At 40.3% G+C, this 14,519-nt stretch overlaps 1 protein-coding gene across 1 annotated transcript in view; it reads right to left on the bottom strand.

Annotated features, from left to right (window-relative positions):
* LOC139296891 (netrin-G1-like) overlaps window positions 1–11,191 on the bottom strand; it is a 50,861-nt gene extending 39,670 nt beyond the window's left edge. Inside the window, exon 1 of the mRNA XM_070919454.1 lies at window positions 10,946–11,191. Within this exon, the coding sequence (XP_070775555.1) occupies window positions 10,946–11,191 (246 nt within the window). The remainder of the gene's footprint in view (window positions 1–10,945) is intronic.
* Window positions 11,192–14,519: the final 3,328 nt, after the last annotated feature.

The following is a 14,519-nucleotide window of genomic DNA, read 5'->3' as shown; positions in this document are numbered from 1 at the left end:
TATTCACACCTTCAAGGCATAGTTCAGTGTTTTGAGAAATACATTTATTTCCTTTCTTTCCAAGGGAAAGATGAGAAAATCAATATCAATCTCATGTCTGTACGTTAAGCATAGAGCTGCAGCTGTGATGTCTTTAGCCTAGCTTAGCATAAAGACTGGAAACAGGGGGAAATAGCCAGCTTAGTTAGGTCCAAAGACATAAAATAAATAAATACACCTACCAACAATTTTAAAACTCACTCATTAACATATTGTATCTTGTTTGCTCAACCTGTGCAGACGTAAAAATGTCAATTTGGGATTTTAAGTGTGTGTTAACGTGCCTTTGCTACACCTCACCTCTGGGCTAGCCTCTGTTCCTGTTCTTCTATAACTCAATGCAATCTGCCTCTTGGTGTTCCTGCTGTTTATTCTACATATTGTAATTTAAATTAACATCTACTACAGCACTATCATAAAATGAAACCCTCGTGATTTGAAGGAAGTTATACAATGACAGTGTAATTTTTTAATGAACAAAAAAACGACAGCTCCCAGGAAAATTTACCCGCTCTCCTATAAAGACATGTCTGAACTAGCTGCTGCACCTTGACTCGCCCATGGATTTGCTGCATTTGTCGAGTTGTGATGTTTAAACTGCGATGGTTTGGGGATTAGGACAATTGTAATCGTTAAATGGTGGTTGGCCACTAAAAACGGAAACACTGACTAAACAACATTAGACTTAAACTACCATCCTTACTGACCACACAACCTACTATTGAGTAAAATAATGTTTCAGGTTGGATTTCTAATTATTTGCATTATTAGAAATGTCAATATGATTTTCGGTGAGGTTTTCTTACTTCTGGAACAGAACCAGAAACTTTTTGCTTTTATTTTGGTTCTTTATAGCCGGAGACACTGCAGAGAAAGCACAGAGCAAAGGGGAACAGCTCCAATAGCTCCAATACGTAACTTCTGAATACGAATATAAGGAAAAGTTAGTGATCATATGTGTCGTTCATGAAAAACAATCGCTTCTGTTTTTACCTGAACAAAAATAAAGTTAAAAAGATCATTGTGGAAATTCAAATTTAACTTCATACTTGCTGATCTCTGCTGCACATTGGTGCCAACCTTAATATAAACTGTGAAATCTGTGAGATCTGTTTCCAAAGCCTGAAATTTCACAGCACAGCACTAGACCACTGAAAGAGATGCTACAATATTCTCGACTATATTACATTCTAGCTCCGGTATTACATTCAGGAAGAGGCTATCTGCTTTGTTTTCATGTTAAGTAGGTGAATGTGGCCTTTTAATAAAAGCTGTCGTTCACAGCTGTATTCCCACCAACACAGGCTTTTGAGGTTAAAGCTTCCAAAGTGTCCCTCTCCCATGAGAGCACGGCTTGATTGCTTGACACTCCTCAGTCTGGCCAAAATTACACAGTGTCTTGAGGGAGGGGAAGTCCTTCACATGCATATGCACATCCCTGCAATGAAAGAAAAAAACCTTTGGCAGATGGGTGAGCCAAGTTGAGTTTTTTTTGGGCAGCAACAAAGAGCCAGACTGCCAAATAGCTTTTGAGCAATTAAATTACTGTATCCTTTACAAGAATCCCATTCAGATTGTCAAGCATAAAAGGATGCCGAATGGGTGTAGAAGCACTGAAGGCTGGGAGAGCGAAAATAATTCAATTTAATGGTGAAAAAAAATCTTTTATTTCTAAAATTACAGTGTGGACGTTTCAGTTACCCTCTTATTTCTGTTTTGAAAAGGTAGAAGAGCTGACATGGACACGCATGAAAACATGAGGGACAGGAAGCTCTCTGAGGGGGGGGGGGGGGCGCAATCTCAAACTGGCTGAGGCCCATGGGTCACCGCAACCACGCCATCACTTGGAAAGTACCTTCAATCAAAGCTCTACTGTCGCTCTCTATGAACTACTTTGTCGTTGGTATAGGCACCACACACACACTGAAATAACTAATTGTTTCCTGTGTACTGAGGTGTAAGACAAACACAGTGATTCACAGATGAAACATTCATGCTTGTATTACAGTAAAGCCTTTGCCAGGCAAGCGGCAAAAATGCGTTGGCATGTGAGTCTACAGCAAATTAGTTAGATGCGGCTGGACGACGGAAGCTGAGTCATATCGTGAGGTAAGAGGATTTCCTTTGAATCATTCCAAAATAACGTCTTATCTCCTGCAATTTGAGTCCTCAAGCAGTAAATGCTAATGAGATTTGTCTTTGTCACCCTGCTTTAAAATTCAAACCTAAAGGGAACAAAAAAGATTTAATATCTTATGTAAAGTTTGTTGATGTGGAATTTGAAAAGAGATGAGAAGTGAGGATGCATTCAATTCACTTTCAGTTTGCTCATCTTCAAATGTAAACATAAAACTATATTTGGCAAACTTTGTGTGTAAAATAACTTTCAAAATCACACAGTGTCCCAGTTTTTTTGTATCGTAAGATTTAATCTGTATGTTAATTGGAAATCCTTATGTCAACTTTTTCCCGCACAGAAAGTAACAAATTGAAACTACCTAAAATACCAACTGACTCCTAAATAGCGAGAGCTGGGCACAAAAATAATAATAACCTCACTTTGGTATGAGCAATCACAGACCATGTATTTGGTCAAATGAGAACCCTTTTTTGGTTTATTGATGACAGGGTATGTTTTCAATCAGGTACATCTTGTACAGTACATTTACTTAAGTACTGTACTTAACTACAATTTTTATGTACTTGAGTATTTTCATTTGCTACAAATAAATTATTATGACTATTATAGGTTTACATAAGATAAGACTATCGATCTCCTTGGGGAGATTCACAAGCTACCCAGTAGTATATATAGTAGTTAAGATGAGACCCATCTTCACCAGCCACAACAAAGTTTTTTCATAGCTGCACCCTTCCATCTAATTGAAGTATCAGTCGCATTGCAGCCATTGATGATACAAGTCCAGCTGGTCAATAGCCACTTTGAGCTTGATGCTTTGGCTAAAACACGTGTCCAACAGGTGATTAAAAAACTTCCTAATTGTGACTGATTGGGCTGTTTGTCTCTACTTTTCCCAACTTGTAAAAACTCAGGTTTTCTTTCCCCCCCCCGACGCTGCAACATGCTGCTTCGGTGAACCACAGCTGCGTGAACGTACAATGTGATCAACCAATCAATCACCTGCTGAGCTGAATCACACAGATCCTGATGCATCATCTCGTTATCAATGCAGTTGTCACTGTACTTTCTACACGGCTCCAACAATAACCCTGCTAACACGTAAATATAAATACGTAGCCTTTGTTATGTGATGTAGTGGTGCTGCTCATTTTCCTTGAAGCTTAGAAAACTAGCCTCAGCCTGACACACTTGAAACTTAATGACTTCTACAAGACTTGGAATAAAATGATGTGGACTTGCTTGACAATGCCATTTTGGTTATTTCTGCTGAATATGCTGTCTGAATTCCTTGAATTAAATGTGCCTCATCCCCAGCTGTGTTAAGTGAAAACATATGTCATATTTTCACTTCATCATATCAAACACAGTGGGCAGACATAATATCAAAGTACATCCAGGTTTGGCAGTCTGCCATGCCAAGCAGCTTGTCATATATCATCATATGTCAGTGAAAAGAGCGGAGAGCAAAACACAACATAAGCATTGTACATTCTGTTTCCCAGAACGATAATTGCTTATAAAACGTATTAATTTTCAGTATGGATATTAGAGAACTTGAATTGGCAAGAGAATGTATATGGATACGAGACAACATTTGTATTAGTGAACAACAGTCTGATGTTCTTGTAATTTGAGTTTACAGCAACAAAAGGAAACCTGCAATTATTATTTGTGCTGAGAAAGCAACAATGCTGCATACATCTAAGAAAAAATATTCCAAACCGGCTGTTTGCTAAGTATTATGTCTGCTTTGGATAAAAATTAAAAACAGAATGACGCACTTATGCATATGGTTGGCATATGGCTCCAGTTCAGACAGCAAACATGCATTCAAATATTAAGCTGTCCAGAAAGACTCTGTCTAGTCGAACCACAAAACCCATCACTTTCTTTTATATCTCCATGCATAATTCATCCGTCTTTGTATTTACAACCCTCTAAGAATTAACCTGTCACAGATCGCAGGGAATAATGCCGACATATCTCTATCTGTCAAGTGCTCACCTCATATGGAGCATGCAGCCTCCACATGTTCAAACAAGGCATGGATATTGTGTATCATCAGCTGACAGAAAACAAGGGACAGGGAAATTAAAAAGCCAGGAGACAACAGAGGTGGCAGGCGAGTGGAAGAATAAATGATGACTCCCCCCCCCCTCTCCTGGAGTCAGGGGACATGTTGCATGTCATCTCGGTGTCTTGGTACGCAGTGGTGCGGTGATGATGTGCTGGGCAGGGCCAGTTCAGAACAGAGTCAAGGGCACAGGGTTGACAGGAAGCTAAACGCTCCAACTGTTCCCTGTCCCCAAACAAACATATGGATGAGTGAATTTCACCCCCAAGAAGGAAAGGTACAGGGATCAAAGAGGGGCAATGGCAGAATCTGGTATGACCTTTGAACTTCTTGTTTATTTTAGCAACTAGAGATAGACGCTCTGCTCATTATATTGACGCTCAAACTGGTTTGCCACACATGCACGGCTGTGTCTGAAATCACTTCCTATTTACTATATAGTGCACTATATATACTAACTGTCTGCCATTTTATTTTTCCAGAATTAATGTGAAATGTATGCACTATAATAGATGGCCATGGTTTGTGCACTACTTTCTGCCAACAATCCCAAAATGCCATGCGTCACATTTTATAAATTGTATGTTGTGTGACACTACACCTGAGGAAAAACTCCCCCCAAAAAAACCTTTGACAGAGAAAAAATGTAAGAAGCCCCAGGAAGAGCAACAGAGAAGAGATCCCTCTCCCAGGATGGACAGACATGCAATACGTGTCTACATAATACATTTACAGTGTGGGCAATCATGATGACAAAATTATAAATAGATTGTAACATATATAAAGAATGGATAAGGGACGACGTCGAGCAACTTCAGGTGTCGCCAAACTGATATATAATATGTATCATTTAACATATATGATATAACAAGGAAAGTTTTCTATTCAACACATCTGCAAGCTGTTCACCATCAACATTTGCCTAAAATTAATTAATTAATTAATTAGTTTGTATGTTGGCCACTTGGGGACAACGAAAACAACATTGACAAATGATTACCTTATAAAGTTGATATGACATATGATTAGCAAACAGTTGCTTTTATACATATCCAGCAGACACGGAGCTTATATCATATATTTGGAGTTTTGTTTCACTCTCCTTTTTGCTCCACCAACTCCTGAGTAAAACATCTGACTCTTTAGCTGCTAAATGCTCCACTAATTGTTGGGAAGGTGGCGTACAGCGGGTTATCAGATGTTTTTCACTGAAAGCAGCTGCCTGGAACTGAAGCTGCAACTGAAAACGAAGGTGATGAGAGCGCTGAGTCTGAACCGAGCCAGTAAACCAAAACAACAAGCTAATATGCTAAAAGGCTCCATGGAGCTGAGGGGAACCTCAAAGTCTTAATATGGGTTTGTCACAAGAGACCACGTTACATTACAAGTAGTCATTTTTTCCATTGGTAAAAAAAACCAATGAGCAGATTCAAGGTAAGGGAAAGATTGTGGTCTCAGTTGAACCTTACAAGTGTTTTATTAGTTTAAATCTAGCAACACGTAGGACACAGGACACAAACTCCTGTCTCTGGTTACACTTCCCGAACTTTCCTGGATTGGAAAGAAATCTTGCCAGTGAACTCAATCAAGGCAGTAATTACTGTACGTTTCCTTCCAAATGTAACTGGAAAAGCAAGTTAGTAGTATAGAAACATATTTTACAGGAGACAGAGTTGAGGCACTAGCCATTCTGCAGAAATCACTATTTCTGTCAATGACCTCACAGCCTATGTAGCAAAGGTTACTTTCCTTTCTTTAGTCTATAATCTATTTCTCTTTCTAAAGTCTATTACGTCATTTCTTGTGGGCATGTAAGACACAGATTGAAAGTTCACAATGACTTCCGTCATTGCCAGCAAAGATAAGTCTGCTGCATTGACTGTCAATAACATGGCAGTCTCCGAGCAGCTTAGTGGGAGCTCTCGTCTCGTCTTTCCTTCCTAAGCCTCCGAGGGGGCCATGTGGTGAACTGGCAGCCACAACTCCTTTCATCCATTCTCAGAGAACTGAATAAAGTTCAGAGGAATTACAAGAATCAACCCAGTCAGACTCAAAGTAGCTGGAATAAGAGCCATTACTGAATCAGTCTCACAAATGTTTATACATTGTCAACATGACGTGGATGAATCAGCGTGACTGTAGACACTGTGGAGCATGTGGGCCGATGACAGCTAACTCAAAGCTCACATTCATTCATTTAGATCAACCGCCAGATCACTGTAGATGTGGGAGAACAGAGTGTCTCTCAACTTCTTCCTCCCTAGATTTTCCCTGCCATGTTTCAAACCACCAAACCACTGTGTGAAAAGTTCTCTAATCAGCAGCGTAGTAATCCAAACACAACTCCACAGCGGCAGCTGCATTCAAAAATGCTTGACAGGGTGGTCTGTTTAACAAAGCAGAATTTATTCACCCAGCAGATTCAGATCGTGTACATTTTAAAATGTGGCAGCCATTCGCCAAATGCTCTTTTTACATTTTGTGGAATAAACATGCCCATTACTTAACTATAAATTATTTGATTTAACTCTGAATTGCATGAAATTTAGACCTCCTCTCTTAATGAAATCGAAGTAATGGCCTGCCACTTTTGTGAAATGCCATTAAATCCACCAAAGCCAACCTGATTTGGACTTAAGAGAGGGAGAAAAGTGCTGTAATTAAAAACACTCGTGTCTGCTAACCATATCAGAAACGATTATGAGGGGTTTTAGATGCAGATGTCTTTCAGCAGGTGTTCTTCTGCATTAACAGCTATTGTTAATTAGGGCCCATGTGGTGCAATAGTGTAATAACTGTCTCGCCTGCAACCATTCAAATGGGTCTAATTGGATAATTTGTAGTGTATGCATGAAAATGTTGAATATCAAAAATGTATTTATCCCCATTAGTTTCAACAGAATGCATGACTAAGAAATCTTACACAAATTTAGTAAGAGCTGAATAAATATATCAATTAATCTTAAATTAAGTTTTAGCTTGCACACTGCTTTTTATTGTATATAGTTAAAAAAGACCTTAAACCAGTGTGTGATGAAAGTGAGTGACAGTGCCACAGTGCGCCACAGGAGAACACTCTTGATGCCAACATATTTTGAAGAACCCCTGAAGGTCTGCAGCTAAAAATAAAAACAGAACAGGGCTAACTCCCTGATGCAGAACACCTGTCCTCGACACTGTTTATCCTGGACTATCTTTATCACCTTTACTAAACATTCAAGAGAAAGCCGGCCTGGAAAACCAAGAACGGATCTTATCCATTTCATCCAAAAAGTAAACAACCTCAAACCTTAAGTTGTGAAAGATGTTGAAGAAGTTGAATGATTAATGCCCTTTTCATGAGCACACACTCTGTCATAACTATATTTGGCAGAGCTTAGTTTGGACAAAAAAATATCCTTGAGCGACAGAGATGGGAATCATAAGCACAAGGCAGAGGGAGGGGGGACGAGTCATCCAGGATTCTTTGACCATCCGCTTTGAGGCAAACCAACTCCTGGGGAAAGTGATTAGACTGGGCTCACAACTGCAGGCAACTTGGTGATTGGCTAAAAGAGCTCATTTGCATGCTCCTCATCTCCAACAAACTCTCAGGAAGCACCGGTGGATAAGGTCACCGGTGTCAGTCTGCCCGTGTGCCAGCCGAGAATGTAAACAGATCAAACACACAACAGCTGTTTAGATGAGTGCTGGAGGAACCCGTGTTCTTGATCATCTGGACAATGATGACCTCCAATTCATGTCAGGAGGTGACAGACGTCCTGGCAGTCAGATGAAGGGACATCTGTCACATAATAAAACCTTTTAGTCAAGGTACAGCTTGAACGTACACATGTTGGGGGGTCGGGGGATTGTAAATGCTGTACTCTACTCATGAGGTGAACAGGATCACTTATGTCCTGTTATGGCAGATCAATATTCTTTGTAGTCCTTTGTAGTATTTATTTAATATGGTGATTAAACTGCTTCTACTCATAATTTGAATTTGACTTTTTTTTTCTTGACCATGAAACTATGTGACACGTTAGTCAAGTGTTGTTCCATTCTTGACTAATTGTTGTGTGTCATCGTTGTTTGCTGCATCTTACTCCATTATAAAATTAAAATGGAGTAAGATGAAGCATTTGGGTTTTTTTTGATTTATAAAATTGCATTTCATAATTCAACAGTATAGTATAATCTTTTATTTGAAAATAAATTTGAAAATAAAATGTACCAAGACTAAGAATCTGTAGCTGTATAGCAGCTCCTTGAGGCTGAATTTAGGCAGTGCATTGCTGTGAGCTAAATGCTAACGTCAGCATGCCAACATGCGCGCAATGACAATGCTTACATGCTGATGTTTAACAGGTAATGTTTACCATGTTCACCATCTTATTTTAGTTTGTAAGCATGCTAACATTTGCTAATTAGCACTAAATAGAACGTACAGCTGAGGCTGAGGTATTGGACAAACTGATATTTTGACCAGATGATGAAAAGGGATCATTATTCACGAACCAAATTTCATGGCAATCCATCTGATCAAGACATCACTTAAAATTACAAATATAAACCTCATAGAGATGCTAGAGGAAAAGTAAAAAGGATCACCAAAGTCATTTGGATCATCGTATAGGAACCATGAATGTATGTACAAAATTCGGTCCCAATCCCCAATAATCTAGACATTGATATATTTCACTGGATACAGTAAGTGAAAATGACCTGCTAGTGGCACTAGAAAAGCCAGCAGACCACCAAAGTCAGTAGGACTCTGGGGAACATGAATGTCTTTACAAAATTTCATTGCAATCCATCCAATAGTTGTTTCAGTCTGGACCGAAGTGGTAGATTGAAGGTGGCTAAGGTGGCTAAAAATGTCCATATTTGCTCTCCTGGGTGTGTAGCATTAGCTATTCATGCAAGTGTCATTCCAGTGTTGGAATAATCAGGATAATCACGTCATCGGCTAATATCAAGAAGAACAGATGCATTATTTGGTAGTGCTCTGCTCCTGTACGTTAGCTGTCTTTCAACATCAAAGTGTAGTTACAACCGCACAGAGTAATACAAGCAATGGGTAAGCAAGCATTATTCAATAAGACGTGACCAGTGAAGGACCAGTCTCCTGAAACAGCTGATCTATAATACTGGTAAGTAATCAAGTTTAAAAATTCGCTCTTAATAGTTTTATCTTCAGATTTATAAATGAAATATATACATTACACGTGTGTAACAATAACTATACAAAATATTCTGTCAAAGAAAAATAATACATTAAAAGACATAAAGTTGGTATAAAATACGTGACGAATTATGAAAATAATTAAGGCAATATGTGTGCAGTATACTGTATATGAAATTATATCTCCAAATAAAAGAAAAGGGAAACAACAAGGCATCTTTAACTACCAACAGTTACTGTAGTGAAATGAAGTACCAGTCAAACCAGTTTGACTCCTTGTCTCTAGTTTGCTCATTTATCCTCCCTGTTTTATGCCATTGTTGCGTATTCAGGAATCTACTGGGCTGACAAAGGTTTCACAGCTCATTTTGATGTAAAGCTTCACAGAACTTCACACGCGACTGGAGACGGACTCCTCTCTCATCCTACAGTGGCATTAAATGTCTCAATGCCATCTGGAGCTGCGAGAATAAAAGCTCTCCTTTTAAAGATGCCCATTTTAATTGGTAAATATTTACTTGCAGGAGCTCTCGGCGGGCACACACACGACTTCTAATGAAGCATTTTAAAGCCTATGGGCTCTTGCTGCTTATTTTGAGTGCGATTCTAAACAAATTCAACCTGGGGTTGAACTGTTGATAATGGTTGATAAGGGCCAATGAAACACAACGCTGAACACTAGCAGTGAGCATGCAGTGCATAATAACTGCGGCAGTACAATTACCCTGTCACTGTTAACGCTGATCCTTCCTCTGTGTCTTTGTGTGTGTGTGTGTGAAGTGCTAAGTGTGGTTTGACTGTGTATTTGTAGTCGTATGTACAAGTGTATGCATGTCTGCATGTGCCTACTTATAAAGGGCTGGTTGCCAAAATCGAATATTTTTGACCAAATATCCTGATATTGATATATACTGTATATTTATTAAGAAATTACATTGCATTAATTTTCTGCAACTGTAGAATTTATAAGACATATACACACAAGACAAAGATAAACATCAGTACTGTCAGAAAAATGACAATTTAATTTAACTCAGCTAGATCAGACAGATGAGACTGTAATTTTTTGTAATTTCACAGTAATTTATCCTCAATGACCTGTTGCATGTTTGTACTGTACATGTATGGCTGTGCATGTGTGTGTGAATGTGTACTTGTGATCGGGTTTGTGTGTGTATGTGAGAGTCCATAGATGCCTGCATGTCCTTGCTGTAGAGTGTATGTGTGAGCTAATGTGCATCTGTGTATCTTTACACCTGCCTCTCCTAGATTTGTGCATATAGTAATGTGTGTCTGTGTCCATTTGTGTGTATGTGTGTTGTGTGTGTAGCTCGTGAGTGTGCAGCTGGATGTTAGCACTTGTATCCTAATGCACAACGAGTCTGTGTGTACATCAATCTCTGCTGCAGCGGCAGCACGTTGCCTTGTATGCACTGCTCTCTATCCCTGACCCAGTATGCTGTGTGATCCTGCCTACAGCCTCATTTGTCTCCATCAGGGGACAGGCGAGGTTACGACTCACCAAAGCGCAGTACGTTTCTGGCGGATCTCCACACGTGATATTTGGGGGGTCGAGGGCCACTCGCAGGTACTTTGTCATGTCGGTGGCTTCTGGCTGACAGGCCATGTAGTCCCACGCCAGGCCCTCGTCCGTATAGATCTGGGACTTGCACACGTCATAGTGTCCCCAGGCCGCCGGGTAATGTTGCATGGCATGCGCCACACTGGTGCACACAGCTTGCAGGGTGAACAATACAGGCCAAAGCATTGCTGCTCTCGTTCTGTATGGCCGCTGTGGAACTTCTTCTTTTTGTCTTTACAGCTGTTGCTTCGTCACAGAAATGTCAATATTGCTGAGATTTTCTAAATGAACTGCGGCTTTGAACGGCGCAATGGAGCATTTGGTAACTGTGGCAGCATGTTGCTACTTTTGTGTGAGCGGCTTCAGGCAACGATTAGACCCCATTCAGTTATGATGTCTTTGATTACTGCCACGTCTGCCTGGCTGATGAGGTATGTCAACAAGAGAGCTTCTTCACAAGTGTTGAGCCTTGATGAAAGGGTCAACTAACGGTCAGATGTGATGTGCAGAGTGGAGTGACACTCCTCATAAGTCAGTGGCTGTCAGGTGTCTTAGCTTGATCTCTTGTCTATTGTGGTATTTGCCGCAGGCAGCATCCTAAAGGGCAGAAGAAAAAGACATTAAATGGATCATATAAACACACAAAAACATTTGAAACACTGTAATGAAATATTAACAGAGCTTCAACATTGTTTAAGGGCACTGAGATGGTAAGTAATTCATCTCACTACCTACTACACACACACACACACACACACATACATAACGTACACACAAACACAATGCAAGGTTCCACTGTTTATATGTATCCCTCTATAATAACCTTGCCAAAATCACTGTATACAATTCAAGTCGAGCTTGTTCTGCAAAGCCTAATCTCCATTTGATTTTCATACAAAAAGGCTTATTTCCATGTGTCAAGTCACTGCATTTAAGTTATTGCTTTTTTCCGACTCGTGCTCCTTTTATATCCGAATGTGAGGTTGCGTTTGTCCCAGTGCCTTCAGAGGCATTTGGGAAATATTAAAGTAAAATTGGGAGACAGAAATGGTCTATTTGAGGGATTGTACATTTCTCAGAGCTATCACAAGCCATCAGTCAGATGGCCTAACTCGTCAGGTAATGGTGCCTGGCAGCAGTCAGTGGAGACCCACACGATCTCAGTGTCTCAGGTAAAAAGTGTGCGCGGTAGCGGGGAAAATAAAATGCAGCAGCTATATACTGCTGCCTCCAACAGAGTAACATTGTAAATAGGAGTTAAGGTGGTGTTGACTGTCAATGTGCTCAGATGGCCTGAGGTTTTGCCTCAGTGAAAAGAAGTCTAGGTTCCCGGGAGTGGCTGTTCAGAAAAATGTACTTACATTTCGATTTAACCTTTGCCTACTTAGGGCACAATTTTAACAAGTGTGTACAGTTATCCTCCTTAAAAAGAACCTTACACGTTTGCGATGTCGCATTACATTTATTCTAACACTGATTCAGGCTACCCGGCACAACCAGCTGGTACATGCAGTTGAACCAGTAACTTTCCAGTCAGCAGCTTTATTCTCTACCCTTCAGGCTGCAGCCCCCCTCCTACTGTGACTGACAGTCACTGCTGAAATATTTTTTTTTGAGGTAAGCTGGGGTTTCAGGCATGTGGAGAGTCTTTTGTGTTCAAAGGAAAGAGCTACTTTTCAATTTGTGTCAAAAGATTACAGTTTTTTTTATTAAGAGATTATCAAGTCAGATCAAATTAATTAAGGCAAGGATTTTAATAAAAGGTTTATCATATTACAAGACAAAGATTCAGATCAGATTTGGGAAACAGAAAATCATGTTAATGAGTTGCTGTGGCTCACCCATGCAGGCTGGTTTCTGTGCTCCCCGCCGACATATGGAGGCATTAGAATTCAGTGTTTTAATTTGCCCATCGTGTCTTGGACTGAAAATTGTGCCAATTTGAATGGGTTTTGACCACATATACAGCAATTACTGCTTTCCTTCTCCCAACCTAATGCCCCCTTTTACAAAATGACTACAGGCTTGAATACGTTCCAACTGTAATGAAAGATGTTCATCTGAGCCAGAGAAATTATCTGCACTGCTATTCATGCTTGGCAGACCCTTCAAGGCGAGCCATGTCAGGAGGTATGGGTGGCAGGCTTCATTTGACAGACCTCTGATGGGAGCAGAAGAAGAAACTAGCGGGGGGGGGGGGGGGGGGGGACACATGGGGAAATAATTTTGGCTCTTTAAATGTGCTCATGTCAATCAACAAGACTCCTAAGAAGAGGCCAATTACAAATTTGATAACACAGCTGGAGCTCTGAGTGATGAATAAGCCATCTCTTTCATGGGGATGCGTGTATCAAATTTCATAAATATAAATGTCAGTCCCCGATCAGAGATGAATCATGGGATGGACTCTCTCATCATCTCACATGCTCACACGCGCCAAGACGAAACCCCCCTTTCATGATACTGAGGTTGACTTTCATTAAAAAGACACATCAGGTACCAGGGGCAGTGTGGTGGAGGTCGCTTATCTTATTTTTATTTAATCGTGAACATTCAAAGCTAATAAGCGACAACCAATGGAGCTAACCACTGGAATATTCGATTTAATTCATAGATACCTGGAGTAATGAAATCTATACAGATGAAAGGAAGGTGTCAGGATACACCATTCAACATCAGAGTGCTACAAAGGTGACAGAAAAAAAGCATACAATGTAAAATGTTTAAAATCGGTATTCTGCTCAAAAGATTATTTTGGCATATGGTAAGTGCTCTGACACCATTTAGAACGCCAATAAATCTGCTACAGAGACTTTAGAGGTCTCTGATGAATTAGTGTATGAAAATAACTGTGATTCATGATATTCCTTTGTGCATGACATCAAAATCTTTCATTAAAATTACACAACAAAAACTATAAATGCAACATACAGCCAAATGATATTCTTCCACCCTTGTGTCCCTTGTCCCTGCATCTATACCTCACACTCAGTGGCACTCAAAATGCAAGGAGGAACTCGGGAATGTCATAATTTCACTGAGAAAAAATATGAGGTCAGATTCTATATTAAAAGTCATCAATATTTGAGCAGCTCTCCGTATGCAGGGAGAGAGAGAGAGCTTAGAGCTTGAGGTGACCACCTCACCTCTCTCTCTATCCGTCCCTCTTCCGCTCTCTCTCTCTCCGTCTCTTTTCCTTCACTTGTTTTTGAAGCCTCTGAAACACCCCCTTGTGTCCGCTTGCATTCCATCCCCTGGGCAGCTCAAGCATGGCAGAGTGTTTTAAAAGTCAGCAGGCAGCCCTGCCCCGTGGCTTATATTGGTTACAAACTCCCAGCCAGACTCTTAAAAAACCATGGCGGATGTATTCCATTCATTTTATAGTAATCCCGCTAAAGTGTGGCTTTGCTCTCACTCGCCGAGTGTGGCTTTCTGTTCCCCTCTTGGCTCTCATGCAGGGCAGCGTGGAGGGGAGCTGTCCATGGTGCTGAAATACAGGACATCAGATCTGCCC

The sequence above is a fragment of the Enoplosus armatus genome, chromosome 14 (assembly GCF_043641665.1).
Source record: "Enoplosus armatus isolate fEnoArm2 chromosome 14, fEnoArm2.hap1, whole genome shotgun sequence".
NCBI lineage: Eukaryota > Metazoa > Chordata > Actinopteri > Centrarchiformes > Enoplosidae > Enoplosus > Enoplosus armatus.
The sequence above is the reverse complement of the archived record's forward strand: the minus strand, read 5'-3'. Positions and strand labels throughout refer to the sequence as shown.